Source organism: Thermobia domestica, chromosome 8 (genome assembly GCF_964235325.1).
Source record: "Thermobia domestica chromosome 8, izTheDome1.hap1.1, whole genome shotgun sequence".
NCBI lineage: Eukaryota > Metazoa > Arthropoda > Insecta > Zygentoma > Lepismatidae > Thermobia > Thermobia domestica.
Window position 1 is genome coordinate 256,443,358 of NC_137461.1, and position 20,382 is coordinate 256,463,739.

Sequence of the window (20,382 nt, forward strand, 5' to 3'; positions counted from 1 at the left end):
GAGTTGTGTTAATTTTGTAATTAGACATTTAAAGCAATGGGTAGAGTGGAGAGCTGTGAGGGGAGTTGGGAGGCCCTTTTTAAAATGTTAAAAAGTTATATTTAAAAAAATCAAGAGTAACTAAATTTATTAAAAATAAAATATTCTTTTGATGGTAAAACAATTACAAACCTGAAATCGAGAAAGTGATTATTCCTAAAGAACTTTTAAAAAAAATCATTGTATTAGGTACGGGAATGTTGCTGATAGTTATACTGAATATGCTGGAAATATACTAGAATTTTGAAAATAAAACTCCATAGACACTCTGATAGCTTAAGCTGGAAGTGTAATAAGGGCGAACATTTAATATGTTCTTGGGACACTGGATTGATTCTGGGTCTCTATATATTACCGTTTGTGTTTTGTGGTGATCAACAATGTAACAGAAAGCGATAGATTTCTACCACTTCTAGATTAAATAAAAGTCAAATGGGTTAAATGAATCTATTCGTGTTGCAAAACTGCTCTTCTCGATATTTCATACTGCTTTCTCTGACGCCTGTCGACAGACGAACGGATGGATAGACAGACAGATGAACATAACCATTGTGTAAGACTTTCTATACGTATGCATAGTATAGTGTAGTTTGGAAGTTCTAACAAATGAAATGAATTCAGTTGGTTTTACGAAAATTAACCGTTTTTCGAAAAAAAAAAAAAATGTCGCCATCCGTAGTGATGTTAGTGTACGATGAGGCCCTCGATGCCAGTAAGTACTCTGTGATTGGCCCATCCCTGTTGCGAGTTGCATATCCATGCAATAGACAGTACTACGAAAGAACAGCGTACATGACTTCCTTCAGTTCTTTTTGTTTATCACACTTATTGTTACATCATTTCCATGAATATGTACACGGTTTTCTGACAAATGTAGTCATAAAATGATATGGATGTCTCATCACCAGTACCGTAACAGTCTTCGAAATTATCTCGTGTCTACTTTGGTTTAGCATGTCTAAGTTATCACAAGCTATTTGGATTCTTTTTTTTTTTTTTTTTAATATGATAATGGAGTATTCCTAATGGCATGTTGTAAAGCTCTTAAAGTAACTTGAAAGTTTAATGCGATAACTTCACGACCCACCAAATATTGTCCTGATGCATGGTTTGAGAGTCTCTGGACTAGGGCATTGAGAACATATATTCTGAAGACTGTGATAGAAGACATCACAGAAGGAAAAATATGAAACGGGTGACTGAGAAAGAACAGTTAATGAATGTATTGAAGCGGATTCATCATCATCATAGGTATTCTGCCTCTCTTTCCCGACACCATACCCTCTACATCATCCCTCATGATACAATCTCTTCTTAGGCAATGTCCCAACCAGTTACTCTTCCTCTTCCTAATCATATCTAAAAGTGTTCTTTTCTCACCCACCATTTCTAACACTCTCTCATTCGTTTTCCGCTCGACCCAACTAATTTTTTCCATTCTTCTTCACACCCACATTTCGAAGGCTTCCAGTCGATTTTCATCACCTTTACGTAATGTCCACGTTTCCGCGCCATACAGTACAACACTCCACACGAAGCATTTTATGAGTCTTTTTCTCAACTCTTTATTCAAGGTCCCACAAAACAGAATTTTCTTCCTCCTAAAGGCTTCTTTCGCCATTCCTATCCTTGCTTTTATTTCACGTTCGCACTTCATGTTATTACTAAGAATACTACCCAGATATCGAAAACTATTCACTTGTTCTATTTTCTCCCCTCCTACTTTTATATTTGACACAGACCCCTTCGTTCCAAGTTGAAGCGGATTAGTTTTTGTTAAATAAGCTTAGATCAGTAGTATATGGAAGCTATTAAATGTGCGGCCAATGAGATCAGGGTATTGATGATATAATGAGCTGTCTTCAAGTGCTGACAGTGTTAATATCATAATTAACCAACTTCCTTGTGTTTATATTCACGCATAAATATACGATTTTGATTATTTTTCTTTAGTCTCAAAGAGTATGCGTTTTCGCGGGTTTCATATAAATTTTATCAGAATCTGATGACACTCATTGGAAACTCCTATAAACAGCTGATGGTCTTCACACTGTGTGTAGAAACTGCTGGGGTAACGAAAAAGTGGAAACATTGAATAAACTTAAAAGAAAAATAACCGACTTCTAAAACATACTAAAACGCAGAAAACTTCATATATATATATATATATATATATATATATATATATATATATATATATATATATATATATATATATATATATATATATATATATATATATATATAATATTGACCGAAATTAACAAAACGATAGAAAGCAGAAAATAATAATTCACTTAAAATCAGGAAATAGTTCATTACCATTATCTGTTTAAAAAAAATGAAGTCTATACGCAAAGCCAAACAAATGAATGCATCATAAAATTATCATCGAAATTAATTTAATATCAGGCAATAATTAGCTTGGAACAGACTTCACAAGTTTTTGTTAATAATAATAATATAAATTATTTCCTCTACTATTATTGAGCTGAGCGAAGCGAAGCTCTTATACTCGGGTTAGCCGTTTGGTTGTCCGCGAACTCCTCCTACACCGTTTGGCCGATTTCAACCAAACTTAGCACGCTGATAGAGTATGTCGTGCTGAGTGAGAACATAGGTCGAAATCAAAAATCCGATGTACCATCGAGGAATAATGACCGAAAAACGCTTCCTCCTAGATCGTTTGGCCGATCTCAACCAAACTTAGCACGCTGATAGAGTATGTCGTGCTGAGTGACAACATAGGTCGAAATCAAAAATCCGATGTATCATCGAGGAATAATGACCGAAAAACGCTTCCTCCTAGATCGTTTGGCCGATCTCAACCAAACTTAGCACGCTGATAGAGTATGTCGTGCTGAGTGACAACATAGGTCGAAATCATAAATCCGATGTACCATCGAGGAATAACGACCGAAAAACGCTTCCTCCTAGATCGTTTGGCCGATCTCAACCAAACTTAGCACGCTGATAGAGTATGTCGTGCTGAGTGACAACATAGGTCGAAATCAAAAATCCGATGTACCATCGAGGAATAATGACCGAAAAACACTTTCATAGACTTAACATGGGGAAAAAGTTTTCACGCGATTTTTTGTCAACAATTAAAAATGACATTTATTATTGCATAATGGCGAGGAATGATTACGTAGTTTAAGCTCGCTCAGCTCATTTCATTGCAATCGGGTACATCCATTGCACTCCTAGTTATTATTATTATTATTATTATTATTATTAGTAGTAGTAGTAGTAGTAGTAGTAGAAGAAGAAGAAGAGCTTTCCTCATTTTCTGCTTTTAAAGATTTTGTTGTTTTCTGCTTTGTAAGCTTTTATTTTCTACTTAAGCATTTACTATTTTCTACTTTTTAAGCTTTATTTTCTACTTTTTAAGCTTTTATTATTTTTACTTTTTAAGCTTTTATTTTCTACTTCGTAGCACTTTTTTATTCTGTGTTTGACGCTTGTGTTGAAGTTGATGAATGTTGTTTTTTTTTAAAAAAAGTAATTTTTATGGTTTGGTGAGGAGAGAGACCGAAAGGTAACTAAGTGGTATAACATTTGTCCAGCAATTAGAAGGTCGGCGTTTGTGTCTTTATTAGTCGAACTACCAGATTTTTCATATCGTATTGGTATTCTTTTAAAATTAAGTCTCGTAAAGTTTACTTATTTCTAGTGCAATTTATATGTGGTCATTTCTCCACAGATTGTTCCTAATTAAACCTTACTTATCTCAAACCTGAGTTTTGTAGCGTCCTTATTTTAATTTTGTCTACAGAACACCCCACAATAAAAGATCTCGGGAGGACAATATATGTTACTCATTAATAGTTTCGTTAGTTATGTCTATGTTAGATTTTTTCGTACAATGTAAAGCTCAAGATAGGAGCAGAAGTAACAAAAACTTTTATTTCCATTTTATAACCAACAAGCTGGTAAATCAATCTCAAGATCTGTTTTTAACTGCATCATTTTCATGTTTTAAAATGTTCTCCCTCCTCTTGCCTCCTTTTTATAAGTGTCAGTTTTAACGTGTAAAATTAGCCATTAAGTTTGTTTATATTTCTTCGTAATGAAGAAATATATATTCACCCAGCCAAAAAAGATCGTTTGCTTGCCTTTGAAACCTACTCTTTGCTACATACAGCGACTTTTTACGTATTCATTTTAGATCTGCATGACCACCATAAAGAACCAGTGATTTTAATAGCAGCCATTATCGCTACTTTTTTTTAACAAAGCTGTAAGATTAACTTACTCATGAGAAAATGATGAATATATCCTTTCTTTATCATTATTTTTTTTTTCTAATGGGCATGTACTTCTAATGAGTTTTTATTTCTAGCTAGGATAACTGCAATAAATTAGCTTCAAGTATCTTGTAAAGTTATAAACATGCATACAAAACCTCTTTGATATATTTCCAGATTAAACTTTGAACTTTTTTTGTTTTAATAATGTGTCTTTACTAATATTTTTCGTTAGTGTAAAACACTAGAGGTGTCTTTCCCCCTCCTTCGCAATGTGCACTATGTATCAAAATTTGCAATGTACGAGTCATAATAGAGATCGAGGGGAGTGTCTGTTTAAAAAAAAAAAATGCTTAAGTAGTTATCTATTGTCATACATCCAGCAATTGTAGTATATTTGTCTTCTATCACATACTTTAGAATACAATTTTCTTCTTTTCTTCCTCTTATTTTCTTCTTCTTTCATACCTTCCATCTAATTCTTTAGAACAAAATTTTCTTGATAAAGTACGTCATAACCAGTTCGTCTTTCTAACTTCAGTATTATTTCTTTTTCCTAATACTCCTCTTTGGTTTATCGTACCACTAACATTTGTTTCTTTCCTATGTTTACATTTAGAAGGCCTCTGATTATTTTCCAATGCTCTGTCAATATTCTCGTTCTTGCATCATGCAATGCAATCAGTATTTCACCCGCTTTTCGTAACCTTATTTAGCGACTCTCAAATGAAAATGACTATTTTTTTAAAAAAGAAACAAAAAAAAACTAATTTTATTGCACGTCGTACTAAGAATATTTCGATGAAAGTTAACTAAAGTTGTATAAAACATACTTTTTGAAACACTCCGTTTCTTATTACGTACTTCTGAACCAATAATCATCTGCGTGCAAGATATATTCATAAAGTATGTAAATTTTAGTTACTTTTTTATTTAGTAAATGCTATTTTGCCCTTTGTTTTAGATGCCGAAGTTGGAATTCAAGAGCAACGCCAAGCCCTCTACGTTCGCCTACCCTGCGCCTTTGGAGGAGAAGAAGCGAGAAGAACGAGAAAAGGTGACCACTGCTGTTCTTAGTATTGCTGCCAGATCTAAGCGACGAGACGTTCGACGAGAGGAAAAGATGGACGTGGTAAGACGTGAAATCTAAATTAATTATAGTTAGTTGTTTGTGAATAGTTCATAAAAGATAGATTAAAAAAAAAAAACATGCAGTAGCCTTTTTTCTCTAGTATGTAAGATTCCTATTGTAGAAAAGCTGCTACGGAAGATCCGTATAGAGAGCTAAATAATTCTCATACGCCCAGGCCCGTATTTATATATTGTGCGCCCCTGTGCTCTAAATAATTTGCCGTACCCCCGTACAAACCTATGTCTCAAACAAGGAAACAAGTCGTAATTTTGCAGACATACCAGCTCTTGTTGAGTAGTAGTTTAGGTATTACAAGTTACAAAAGTTACAGTGTAATTTTAAATGGCCTAATTCTGTCAGTGATGATTATGATGTGGTATTCTGCCCGAAGGTAGATGTTTGATCCGAAGGTCCCTGGGCAAGGTGAACTCATGGTAGTTTGCCATTGCCTTCCATAGGATGATGATGATGTACTGAGGACGGGACCTAGAGCTTAATTTGGGTTCCGAACCACTTGTCCCCCCATCAGAAATCGAACTCGGGATTCCTTGATTACAAGACAACGAGCTTTAACCACCTACCCATTCTCTCAATATCGGATTGATTTACTGTCCGGACAAAATGTATTCTATTGATTCTTAATCAACCGTTATATCATTTTTATATTTCATAATTTCACTTGTCTTATGATTGAATTTCTTAAATATTTACTCATATCATTGTAATAGTAAAATAAGGAATTAAAAAACAGATAATTATTGGTGATAACTGATAAGAAAAATAATTGTTTACATTATTCTCTGTCAGTAATGGTTTAATAATACAATAAGCAGTCTGTCTGTAACGGTTTTCAACTCGAGAACCATATTAGATAGAAACATGAAATTGTAATATGTCTCAAAGCTCTCAGACAAATTATCTAAATGAGCTCTTCCAAGTCCGTACGTCACACTTCAGCTGAGATATGGGGTGGAAAGTCCCCATAAGAATAACATGGAGCATTTTTAAAAAATCGAAAACTACCAATACTAAGAGTTGAATTATAATTTTGGAGTCGCTGAGATGAATAATGAAAGTTTTAATCCAATTCAGATTCAAGGTCATACTCCACTCTCAAGGAGGGGGCGAGATTTTAAAAGTAATCGAAAACGACAGATATTAGTATTGAATTAATAGTTTTCGAAGTCGTTGAGTTCAACAGTATCAGTTTTCATGGTGTTCAAATTCATCCTCCCCTTGGGGTGAGGGTGGGAGAGGATGATTTTTTAAAAATAATCAGATAAGCTAGCTAATTAGTAACTATTGTAATTAGAACGAATTAAACACATTAACATATTTTCTCGCGCTTGCACGGGACTACTAGTTTTAAATATTACTTTATTGTGAATCTTCGAAAAAAAATCCAAAATTTTGCCGCCCCTAAATTCTTCCGCCCTGTGCTCGAGCACAGAATAGCACTTACCTGAATATGGACCTGCATATGCCCGAACAAGTTTCCAAGTTGTGTGTGTAGCTACAAGGAAAAAGGGGGGAGTTGGAACCCGAGACTTCCAAACCAATTTGATTTATCTTCAAATACATTAGCAGACTAACTTTTTTTTCGTAAATTGATAATGTGAGAGCACGAGCTAATTGTAATTGCAACGTCATGGCAATATATATCAATATAATCTAGACAGAGTTGAGTCTTGTAGCAAAAAATTGCTGGACACACCTTTTTCATTCCTAAATGAAGAAACTTATATGTCAAATAACATCCCATATATATAAAAACGTATTTATGAGAGCATTAGTCTATTCTTAATGCAAAATTACATACTTTCGATAATTCTGTAGGTGGATTACATTTGAAAGTTCTTCAGTGGTTTAGATATTTTTAGCAGCCAAACTGCTGACGTCAGCGGGAGTGGAATGATTATGTAAAGTAAATACTGTAGGAAGGTAAATACCATAGGGTAATGCAAACAGGAAAATAGTAAACAACTAATACATACATACATATACAAAACATATACAAATCACTACTCGCAGAAAAAAGTATTTACAACTAGGCTATTTAAATCATGAATTCGATTTTCGTATTAGTGGTTTAGTATTTTCCTTTTTGTTTTGTTCCTATAATATACATTTTTAGTTTATCAGCTTCCGTCAGTATCAACAGTTTGGCGTATTTGGGCCACCAAAAATGTCTAATGTAATTCATCTGGAGATACGAAATTTTACAAATTCTCTGCATGACCCGTAGGAATGGGTATTCTTAGTGTATTCCAAACACATACGTAGAATGTTATAGCTTATAGGATATTAGGAATATTATTCATGATTCGGTAAGGTTATTGATTATCGTAATGTCCTAGTACTTAATAAAGCGTAAATTGTCACCATCACTAGTAATCAATATTGTATATCATGGACGTCTCTGACATTAAAAATTGAGAGGGGCGACTAGAATGAAAAAGTTGTAGACATCAACTAAATTTACTCAAAATCGTGAGATAAGTGGGAAGCTACTTGAACTAGCGGATCGGGTTTCTACCTCTACCAGTACAATTAATCATAGTATTCCTAGCAGTATAATTATAATTTTTTTCCATCACTCGTAGATCACTTGCTACGAAGTTTATATATACTGTGATCCTTAGGAAACCTCGTCTTGATGTAGGAATTATATCATTAATAGTATCCATTAATTTTACATTTCTCTGTCCTGCTTGTTTGTTTTCCATCATACCTTCTATAACGTTACTTAAAGTGCAACTTCTCCAACTATGTCCTAACATATGTTCTTTCACTCCTATTATTCCTGATGCCCTTTAATGGTTTATCGTTCCAATCAGCTAAGTTTTTCCATTCTCCTCAACGTACAAATGTCAGAGAACTTAAGTACAGTATTTTTTGTTTACTTTTGGTAGTGTCCATGTTTCTGCTCCGTAGAATGCAATACTCAGCATTTAACTCCCTTTTATAGCTCTTCATTCAGTGACACACGTGGTGTGCTTTTCATCACCACCACCACAATCATCTTAAAGATATTTCATCATTTCTCACGTTGCTTTTTATTTATCGTTTATATTTCATACTTTCGTTAGTAACTCTACCTAAAGACTAAAAACTAACTTTTTATTCTACTTTCTTTGCTCAGATTTCTACATTTGTCCTAGCCTCAATCATCCCATCCACCGTTTTATTCTCAAATTATTTTCATAGTTTTTGTTTATCTTTTGTCTTATTAATTTTAGACCGTTTAGAAACATTTTCTTATAGAGCATAATTGTTAAGCACCCAAATTTGTACACCATAAAAAAGACCTGGAAAATAATTATTAGTTCATATAATAGCGTTTTGTAGATGCTATCTGGTTAACTTTCTATCTTTTTGATATTGTTCATTGTCTTACATTATTTGCCAAAAGAATGCGGCCAATAAAGCATTGCCTTGGAGCCCCAATTTCATCGATTGCAATCACGTTCGGGCAAGTTTATGGGGAGATAAAATTGAGGCTAAACTTGACCGCACTGTAAAATAAATAAATAAATAAAAAGTGGGGTGAGTAAAGAAGAGCTGTAATTTGTAAGTAACAAATAAAACGTCCACTAATTGAATTGTCTGACTGGAAATTATTTTCTAACTTCCATTTTTGTAAGTAATTATTTCCTGACCTTCATTCCTTTTGTTTTCTTCTTTTAATCGCAGCGATAAGAGTTTTTTTTTTTTTTTTAACATAGTGAATAACTGACGTTATTGAATCCTATGCCAAAATTAAGATAATTTTCTGAAATTTATTGTCAGGAGAACATGTAAAGGATAGATGATTGCTATAAACTATAAAGAATCATTCAAATTTCGAGCACATTTCAACATTAACCTGTATTATGTCAACAAATAATTTAACACAAATGTTCAGACTGAGAAAGCCAAGGAAATCATTCAGAGAGTTTCGTAACTGTTAATTTGCTGACCCTTCTAATATTCATATGATATTAGAGCGGAGTATAAAGGGAATACTTTGGAAACTGCGTTCTTTTCAGAGTATTGCCATTATCCAGATTAAATTGTCAATCGAACCCAGCCTATAGGCAGTGGTCATTCAATTCGTTTAGCTGCTTCTATAGTAGGCACACAGTATTGTAAATTGTCTAAGCATTACTGTATGATTATGTAATAGTAACTAGGATTAAGTCATGTAGCATGTTTACATTGGCATTTTGTATATTCATTCTCAAAAATAGTGTTAGAGCCTCTTTATTTCAAGTGTGCCCCTGGTTGCGCTGCTATTAATGTCTTTTCCCGCACCTCCCTCAAAAGCGAGACAAGTTGCTGTGGCCGAGATTATTCAGTAATTGTATACGGACAGAGTTGCTACTTTAAAATATTCCGAATTATTTCACGGGCTCCTCTGTGCACTATCTTGTTAGCAGCTATTCTAAGTAGCCTACGATCTTCATTCGCCAAGACCAAACGTCTGAATGACAAATTGACAACACAACCGAAGCCATTCACTTCTTTCTCCAAAGCAAAGGAAAGGTTTCTTCCTTAAAAGGGCGGCGGTGGTGAGGCCCAAGTGTGTGTCACATATTTTCCGAGGGCACACTTGAATCAGAAAGGCTCTAGAGAATTAATTTTCGTAACTACTGGATTTAGAGTTAGACAATGTTAACAGACGGTTATGAAAACTTGAAAAATCGTAACCAATTCGGCCGAACCGGGTGAATTACATCATTGCTTGTAAGTACAGTTAATAACTAAATTTAAATTTTGGTTGTCAATATTAAGCTAATTCCGAATTTCATTTGATATTTTTTTTTTCGTAGGATGAACCAAAGGAAGAAAGTAAGGATAAAGATAAGGAAAAGAAGGACAAAGAAAAAGAATCAAAAGATAAGGATAAGGATAAAGATGAGAAGGAATCAAAAGAGAAAGAAAAAGAGAAGGACGAGAAAGATAAGAAAGCAGATAAGAAGAAAGAAGAAGAAAAGGATGAGCCTAACTTCGAAATTCTGAGCAACCCAGCGAGGGTTATGAAGCAACAAGTAAGTCTTAGAGATAACAGGGCATTTGGATGTTTTGGGAGTAGGTTTTAATTTTTTTTTTTTTTTTTTTTTTTTTTTTTTTTTTTTTTTTTTTTTGTAAGTAAGCTACTATTTCTTCTTCATGATTTCATTACTTCTGTATTCGTGTTATGAAATTAACAGTTAATTGTTTCCTTCGACTTCTGTTGTATTTAACATTTCGGATCCCCAGTACTTAATGGTGGCATTCGAATCATTATAATGTATGAGTAATATTTAACAATAGTTTCCAATAACTGGTTCTGTGATTAGTATTTAACACTTGGTTCTATGATTAGTATAGTAAGTTGACAGTATTAATATGATCATTGTATGATATATATTATTATGTATTTTTTTATATTGGTATAATTTATTCCAGTGATACTAGTATACTTAACAGTAACTAGGATTAAGTCATACAGCATTCGTACTTTGTATATTGATTCTTAAAATAGCACTGGAGATTTTTTTTTTCGTAAGTACTGGATCTAGAAGTAGAAAGACTACTTTAACAACCGGTTCTGGTCACCTAAGAAATTTAAGAATCGGTTTGGGTGAACAAGTGCAAACTGACTGAATTACCCAACTTCCCATATTACGATACAATACGTATTTCTGCATCATAAACAAAATGTTAAAAAAAAAAAAAAAAAAGTTCTTTTGTTGTAGTGAATGATGTTATCGCAGAACGAACGTGTAGAAATAATACTGTTTTGTGCAAGGATGTTATAAAATAGAGGATCTGCCCATACAACAAAATCGTGAAGCCATACGTCACAGCTTTGTCACACCTACTCTGCCCACTCCGCGCCACTAAGATCGCAATATTTCGAGCCAACTATCATGGTGGAAACGAGAGTAGCCAATCAGACGTGCCAGCTCAGACAATGCTCGGTTGTTTTCTGGCTTCCTTGAGTTCATATGTTGAAGATACGTATGGGCAGATCCTCTATTTTATAACATCCTTGGTTTTGTGAGTGTTAAGATTACTCACACCAGATATTGCCAGAGTGTTCAGTCGTCGCCATCTCGAACAACAACAATTCCATATCATCGTAAAACGATTTTTGAAGAAAATCGAAAGGATCAAGAACGTGTGCGAAGTAATTGACTCAGATTATGTTCCCCGTGTGCTCAACTGTTTGTAATTGACAAATACGTGTGGAACTCAATGAAAAACACAGAACAAATACTGTAATCTTGTTTATGCTGCGGGACTTCTAGAATATACCCTGTATTGTCCTTTAAGTTTTAATATGAGGCGCAAATTGTGAAGGTTTTCTTATGTATTTATCACATAGTTGACATTTTCTATAGAATTTCTACAAAATTTGTACTAAAAATAAATGATCGAGTAAACTAACTCTTAACGTGTGTGTATGATACATAAAATGACGTCAGCACACATCTGCACATAGTCGAATCATAAAACGTTAAAGAAAAGTTAACTACAAATTACTACTGTGTGTGTCACGACGACAGCGAATACTAATTTTTAGCGCTTGTATTTTACTTTTGTTTTTCCTAAGTTGTTAACATTGTTCACTGAGAGATTCTTTGCTGACACCTGTTTCGATTTTGCATTTAAATAGGGGAGAAATAGTAATTACTATAAGGGTAGTATAAGTAGTACTAAAACACCTCCAATGTGACATATCTTACGTTTGGCCCTGTTCCATGTGAGGATGTGATGATTGTATCCGTGGATTTCCCGATTTCTTTCCACACTAATCATTGGAGTTCTTTTATAGTTATGGCATAAAATAAAGATTTCACTTAGTTTACTTGATACCCGTTACCCATGTCTACAAAGCAAAGAAAGGAGTGTAGAAATTTCGTCTTTTGACCGTCCTCACTCCAGTCCATCTGAAGTGGAAAATTTAGATGTTAATATAATACTAAATATATGCAAATCGAAAAGATGTGTAAAAAATCTGTTAATTGTTCAACTGACAGTTCTATAAGATCTTAAAGACTCGGTAAGCCAAATGAGTAATTCTGGTATGATCTTCGTTAATAGATGTAGATGAAAAGATCAATCTTTTTTACAAACTGTTAAAAACAATAAAACGTATTCGTAATGGAAACTGTTGTTTGTAGAAAATCTTTATGGTTCCGTGAATTATCATATGAAATTCTGTTTAATAGTTGAATTAAGCTGAACCTGTTCAAAGAAGAATATTCTCACCCTGAATAATATAAATTGTTTTGTGCCTACATTGTGCAATTATGTCTGGTTGATTTTCCTTTTTTGTCGACATTTATTGTTGCAGGAACCTTCTATAAAATATATGTAAATACACAGTAGGTAGACAAACCTTAACGGATAGACATAAAGTAGGAAGAAACCTCTGTTTCCAACACCTATTATCCGTTGTGATCCTCGAACTTGTAGAAACTATTTCATTCAGTTATTCGTTTATTAAGTTTGCGAAATCAGTGTGCAATTAATAGTATTTTTCTGTTGACATTCTGTGTATTCAGTGAGAATTATATTTCCAAACATTTATTACTTTAATTTTCTATTTAAGTCGGCTACAGTCCCGGGTTCGATTCCCGGTGGTGACACTCGGTCGAAAAGGTGTAACAGCTTTGTCAGGCTAGCCATCCTGAGTGAGGTTTTCCTCATTCACACCAGGCGAATGCCTCGATGGACCTCTTCCATATAGGTCCCAGACCGATTTCTCCTTTCCGCAGATAGTGTGCTCGCTGAAGGACGTCATCCTGCATACGTGACAAGCTTAAGACAATAGATGCCGGTAATGCCTAGAAATACGTATATAAAATCGTATACATAATGGTCAGTGTATCTAGTTCAATGCAGCGTAATAATTATAACAAAGGAAATGTAATAAATATAAAATACTAAACAAAATGGACTGTGTACTAATGTCACATACGATAAAGATTTTATGAAAATTTATTAAGGAGGAAACATCAATAGAAGAATAATTTGCTTCTATACCAGGAACGGACGCAATTTTTATGCTAAGACGAACTATGGAAAAGCATCGGAAAAAACAAAAGGGATTGTTGCATCTATTGATTTGGGAAAGGCTTACGATAAAGTACCATGTCAGGAAGTGTGAAGATGTCTGAAGAGAAAAGCAGTGCCAGAGAAATACATAAAAATAATCCAAGATACGGATACAAAAGCTACGAGTAGTGGGGCGATTAGCACGCCAAATGCCTGTTCGGGATGGATTACACTAAGGTTCAGCCTTAAGCCGTACCTCTTCAACATTGTCATGGATGTTATAACTGAAGATGCGAGAGACGAAGCTCTCTGGTGTATGATTTTTGCCGATGATATTGTGCTATGTAATACAAACAAGGAAGAAGCTGTGAGGAAAATAGAAAGTTGAAGAAAGTCTTGGAAGGTAGAGGCTTAAAAACAGTAGAAAGAAAACTAATATCTCAAGTTTAACAAAGAAGAAAATGAGGAAGTAAGGTTATAAGAAGAAAGATTGAATGAAGTAAAGAATTTTAAATATTTAGGTTCGTATGTTATCAAGCATGGTGATTTGGACGTGAAAATAACTTACAGACTGCAAAAAGGATGGCGAAATTAGAAAAAAGTATTTGGCACTCTGTGAGACCGCAGAATCACGGTAAAATAATTAAGGGGTGGTTTACGAAACAGTATATAGGACAGGAATGATTTACCCATGCCAGCAGGAATCAGGGGCGGATCCAGGACCGACTTCTGGCGGAAGGGGCGGTGGGTTGTCATACTGCTACTTTTAAGGGCTCCAAACTTTGGGATGGGTTTTATATATATATATACATTTATAAAATAAGAGTTTCCTCTTCTGGGGGTGCGGTCGCCTCCCTGGATTCGCCCCTGGCAGGAACATGGCCAGTAAAGCATATGAAGAGGTTAAATGTTACTGAAATGAGAATGCTACGTTAGATGTGTGGGATAACAAGAAGAGACAGTGAGGAATGAAAAAGTAAGGGAAACAACCAAGATTGTAGAGATATCTAAGAAGATCCAATAAAAATGACTACAGTGGTATGGCCATCTAATGAGAGAAACAAACAGCTATGTTGTCAGAAGAGTGATTCCTATGGAAATGGATGTGAAGAGAGTAGAGGGAGGTTAAGAAAGAAAGAAATAGACGTGATTAGGAATGACGCCAGGAAGAAAAACCTAATAGGGGAAGATTTCTTGGGCAAGGCTTTATGGAGATGACTTATCAGGAACATCGACCCTATGTAAGTGGCCAAAGACAGCAGCTACAATACCTATCTGGCCCGACTAGTTTACAATATTGTTCAAGTCCCCCTTGTAATTTATATTAAGCAGAATCAGAAATGAAGTATGGCTTCATGGGATTTCGTTAAGCACATGCTTCTCTGTAGTATTTAATAGCGTTAGGATAATTAGCGTATTATAGACCAGCAATGAACGTAAGCAAATTTAGGTAATTTTAATTGTTTGTAGAACCTGTAGTGATCTTCATTGAATCGTGTACACTAAAACCATTGTTTTCTTTTATTTTATAGCTGAAGGTGATTCGTCTAACAGATGAGAGTAATTACAAGCCCTTAAAGGACATCACAATTGGCGGAATCATCATGATGCAACACACGAAACAAGGAGCCCAAGAGGAGTTGGTAGAACCAGTTGCAGGTTAGTTAATTTGATTCAGTGTTCTTCTTTTTCTTTCTCTTTTCCGGCTGCCGTCTGGATCACAACCTACCATCTCGCTCTTTCTCCTATGCGTGCCTTCGCTTTCAGCAGCCATGTCTTTCGTAGCCTTTTGTTCGGTGTTCTTCCCTTTTCTTTGGTTTCTAACTCTTTTCGTATTATCCTTTGCATCTCCATTCTTTTCACTTTAGTGAACCATCGTACTGTCTCCTTCCAATTCGTTCTTCTACACTTTACATTATCACCTCCCCCCCTTATTTTATCATTTCTTAGTCTACCTCTTTTCCTTTTTCCTTCTATTCCTCTCAGAAATTTCATTTCTTCTGGCTGTATTCTGCGGTCTTTTCCCGTCATTGTCCGGGTCTCCGATTCGTATGTGAGGATTGGTATATATTGGGTTGGCAACTAAGTTCCCGCCGTTTTGAATAATGTTAGTTAAAAGGTTATTTTTCAATAAGCATATACAAGTAGTTAATCAAGAATGTATTCTCCTTTGTTGTTTACAACGTTCAACAAGTTTTTCAATACCTTCGAAGTCCCACCATACGCAATCCTTTCAAGCAATTCGAAATGGAGAATTCCTTCCTAGTCCGACCATACGCACAACATCGTTTTACGCGGATGAACGTCCTGTTTCGCGCGTGGAGTCGCTTGTTTACCGGGGCTACGCCATTCCTTACGCTGCTTCACATTCATGTAGAGGCACCATTTTTCATCGCCAGTAACGATTCGCTGAAGAAATCGTTCCTTGTGTCCATGGGTTGCACAGTGACGAGCAAGCAAACCAGCGGAGATTGTGGCTCGTTGATTTTTGTTGGTGACACTTAGTGTGAGGCAGCCATGCTCCACACTTCTGAACTTTGCCAATCGAGTGAAGATGCTTCTCTACAGTAGTGTGGGAGCAATCCATTGTCTCTGCCAGTTCCCTTGTTGTTTGACGCGGATTTTCATGCAAAAGGTGGTTCAATCGCTCTTCATCGAACTCAACTGGACAGCCAGAACGAGGTGCGTCTTTGAGCTCAAAATATCCTTTTTTTGAACTTTGCATAGCAATCACGTGCGTTTCTTTCAGCTATAGCACCCACTCCACACACAGCACAAATTTTGCGAGCAGCTTCTGCGGCCTTAGAACCTTGATTAAAGGCAAAAAGGAGGTGGTGTCGAAAATACTCATTATTCTCAACTTAACATTCCATGTTAATGATCTGTAAATAACAAGAAAGTGTATCATAGTAACAACGAAACATATATTTAGGTAGAACAATATATTCTCTTTCGAATGATGTGCAACTTCGTGCCAAAAGTATTTAATATCATACAGATTTTTCCAATTTAAAAAGAACGGCGGGAACTTAGTTGCCAACCCAATACATACTTATATACACGACCTTCTTGCATTACGTTCCGCATGTCTCTTACGCCGTACAGCCCTTATGTCTGCTGTATTCTTCTCCCATTCTCTCCTTCTCTGTCTGTTATACTTTTCAGATAGTTATACTCACTTACTACTCTTAATTTTTAACCTCCTATATTTGCTTCTAACTCGTCTTCTTCCTACTTATCGTCATTACCTTGCTTTTTTCCCCTGCTTATCTTAAGGTCTCATTCTTCCAGTTTATTATTCCACTTATCCCTCTTGACCGTACTTCTTCCTCTGCTTTCTCGAATCAGCATAATGTCATCCGAGTATAGCCACGTCCTTTCTCCTTTTCCCACACTTCCTTGCCTCAGTTCCGTTCTTACTTCAAACCAGTCAGTCTTTTCCTTCCTTTATTCTCACGCAGCTCTCGTCTCCATATACTGCTTTTACCATCCTTGTCATTGCTTTCCACATTCCACTTCTACGTATTCTGTTATACGCATTCTCTAAATCTATGCATACTAGAATCACCTTTCCATATTCGCATTTCCATATCAGTTGTCTCACTGCAAAATACGTCCACTCTGCTCCTTCTTTTTTAAATCCACCTTCCTTCTCTTTTATCATTCTTTCGACGTGTCTGCAGCATCAGGGTCACTACTCTGTAGTTGTTGCACTTCCGCCTATTTCCTTTTTTGAATATCGATATTATCAATTTTCTTCTCCAGTCTTGTAGTATTCAATATTACTATTGTTATGAATTAAACGTATTGCCTAAATTCTAAGTTTGGTTAATGTAACTTTGAACAAGAAAACTTATAAAATTGAGAATTTTTCGAAAAAGATTTTGCATAGGTTGTTTAGCTTTACTGCTATGGGGAAAATAAGGAAGAAGTAACGCTCCTTGAGGGGGAATTCCTATTTATATGAAATATAAGTTGTTTGATGTTATAAAATCGGAAGCTAGAATCTGAAATACCAATATCACAATTTGACGAAAACAAGATTGTGACATTGACTGGATAATAATTGAAGCTTATGTTAGTGTCCTTTGTGTAGTTTTGTGACAATATTTATCCTGAGCACGTGTAGTTTTTCTCTAAGTTACTATTGCGAGAGGAAGGAAATTAGATAGTCTTAAAGTTTTTGAAAATTGAAGGCTTAAATTATTGTACCTGTTCAACTGAAAGTCTCTATGTAAAAATTGTAGGGTATCTTCTTTAACTTCTGTTTAATTGTGCATGAACACTGGTTATACAGCCACACACATGCATGCATCTATATATAATATCAATTATTGTTGTCGAAAATGTGACGTTTTCATTTTATTACCTAATATCGTAGAAAACAATACACAAAAAATTAATAATTTTAGCAGGAAACATTTCCAGATAATGTTGATATCATGGCCATTTGTAGTGAAATTATAGAAAAAGAAATCAATTCAAGTTGGAAAACAGCCAAAATACACTTTGGCCTCAGAAATAGCAATTCTTTTGATAGTAGATCTTTCTAGATTCTAACCAGTTAACTAATTCTGTATAATGTAGCCATTACTTAAATAGTAGTGTTTCAGGTATACATGAAAAACAAAAATTCAATTCTATATAGAACTATTCACCTCTGAAAAGTGATTCTTTGAGAGAGGGAGTTTGTCAATAGTGAAGTAATGGTTTCACTAGATTTTTATTAACTTTCAATAGAGGTGGTATTGTAAGTTAAATTAATGATTAAATTGTAACTTAAATTAATATTAATATATAATATTAAATTCTTTATTCTCAGTTTTTCTTAATGTATATATAGATTAACTTCCTATTAATATGGAAAACTTTCCTTTGCAGCTCTCGGTCCTAAAACTCAAGAGGATGATGAACCTGAGCCTCCAGAACCATTTGAATACACTGAAGATTAAGAGTATTTTCCTGCAAATGAAGAAAAAAAAGTATTTAACTTACTAATTTAAAACTTTGTTGTTTTCGAGTTCGAATATGATTTTAAAACGTAATCATACGTATTTGTTTTGAGTGCATATTGTTGAAAATATGTGAAAGAAAATATGTGATGTAAGGATTTGTTTTAGTTAATAAATTGATTTTCAAGTTCAATAATTAACAACTAGGTGTATTATTTGCAAATAAATTAAACTGCTATAACCTATTTATAACAGGTATACTTTTTTTACCCATTATTATATAAAGCGCATGTGATACTTCATGTCATTGCCTATGAAAATAGATAAAACACATGGTAAGGCCAAATTTAGAAGATACCTTTCATTTCAACTCTTGTAAATTCCATGACATATAGTGTACCGTGAAATTTAAAACATGATAACCATAATTATACAGAGACACGTTACAAGTTTGAAGTTGCTGATCCCATAAGTTTCTTAAAAAACAATGCGATTATAAACAACTACGTATATCTCTGACAAACAACACTATTCTGCTTAAATAAAATTAAACCTTATATCCGAAAATTATCATTCCTAATTGTATTACAGAGGTCGATTCATTTATATTGAGCCAAATTTGAATGTGCAATTTACCTAGGAAGTGCTGTGTTTCCACCACCGGTTGTGTTCGATCTGCAGGCCACCTCTACTGGCTATTGCCCGGCATCGAAGTTTGCATTTGAGGAGACTGCGTTGCAGCTGGACCATAGGTATCGCATCTCTTTCCTCGGGCGGTGCAGACTAGACGATGGGATAGGTGCCGCTTGAGGAGTCCGAAAGCACAATAGTCCATTGGGCTGTCATCTGGACTCTTTGACAGGGATGTCAGAGAAGGGAATCGCCGAAATTCCAGTTTCTTATTCCATACGTTGATAGAATTCCATCGGTGTTTTCGCCGTGTGGCTGGATGCCTTCTCTTGATACAGTTTAACCTGGTTCACGCCTTGTTTGTACAATACTGGAATTTCAGTAAGTTTCTGTCAGAACACGAGTCTGGTAGTACGCAGCGGTAATTTTGTCGTCTTTCTCCACTTTTCGGAGACGCATTTGCTCCTGTACCGGAAGCAGGCCCTAATCATGTACCCTTTGGGAAACTATCTGCGCACTGGCAGAAGAACATGCTTCGGTCCTTGGCGTCAATAGGCCTTATGAAATGGCACGAAATTGTCATTCCTAGTAAGATAGTGAAATCGGCCCTTGATCCAAATTGGGTTGCTATTAACCCAAAAGGTTACCCTTGACCTAAAACTACCTGAAAAAATTTGACCCCATACCCCCTCCCCTTACCGAATTATCGTATCATACATGCTCAAAATTGAATATTTTTAAATTTTGGTGGAGTTGGTGAAAAATTTTGAAAGTTTCGCAGACTGAAGATACTATCTAGATGTAAATGTGCATTTTTTCAAAACCATCAATGCGTATTTTCTTTATTTTTTTTACGTGTTGAAAATTTGAAAAAAAAATGTAGAAACAATTGGGGGGCGACACGTTCCTGATTTTTTAGTTAAAAAATTGTTATACCTTTAGGTACAACATATATTTTCCGGGGCCTGAAAATGATGGCAACATTGTCAAAAAAGAAATAAAACTGGAAACAAACATTTTTCGCATAGTTTTTCTGCCATTTTAGGGCCCTCAAGGTGAGGGCCCCTTCAAACAATCCTTTGCCAGAGTTCAAAATTTTCCTTTCTCTTGCATCCCTTCCGCATCTGTCGTTCTTCGGCTGCTTTGATTGTGTCCATTTCGGAATAGAAACAACAAATATATCTCCGTTACAGTGTTTCCACTTCAACCGACTCTTGCACAACAAAGTTACATATACCTTACGTCGGATCCTCGTATCTATTCAGTCCTTGCTTCACTGACCGCACACACTGGCGCTTTCTACCGCGAGCTGTGTGTAACTTTGTCGTGCAAAAGTCGGTTGAAGTGGAAA

General features: G+C 35.2%; 1 protein-coding gene across 1 annotated transcript in view; it reads left to right on the plus strand.

Moving 5' to 3' along the window:
- Window positions 1–18,604, plus strand: part of LOC145693559 (26S proteasome non-ATPase regulatory subunit 1-like) — a 756,631-nt gene extending 738,027 nt beyond the window's left edge. The window contains exons 7-10 of the mRNA XM_081769649.1: window positions 5,254–5,421; window positions 10,233–10,451; window positions 14,982–15,108; window positions 18,331–18,604. Coding sequence (XP_081625775.1) covers window positions 5,254–5,421; window positions 10,233–10,451; window positions 14,982–15,108; window positions 18,331–18,401 — 585 coding nt within the window. The 3' untranslated portion in view covers window positions 18,402–18,604. The remainder of the gene's footprint in view (window positions 1–5,253; window positions 5,422–10,232; window positions 10,452–14,981; window positions 15,109–18,330) is intronic.
- The last annotated feature ends 1,778 nt before the right edge of the window (window positions 18,605–20,382 follow it).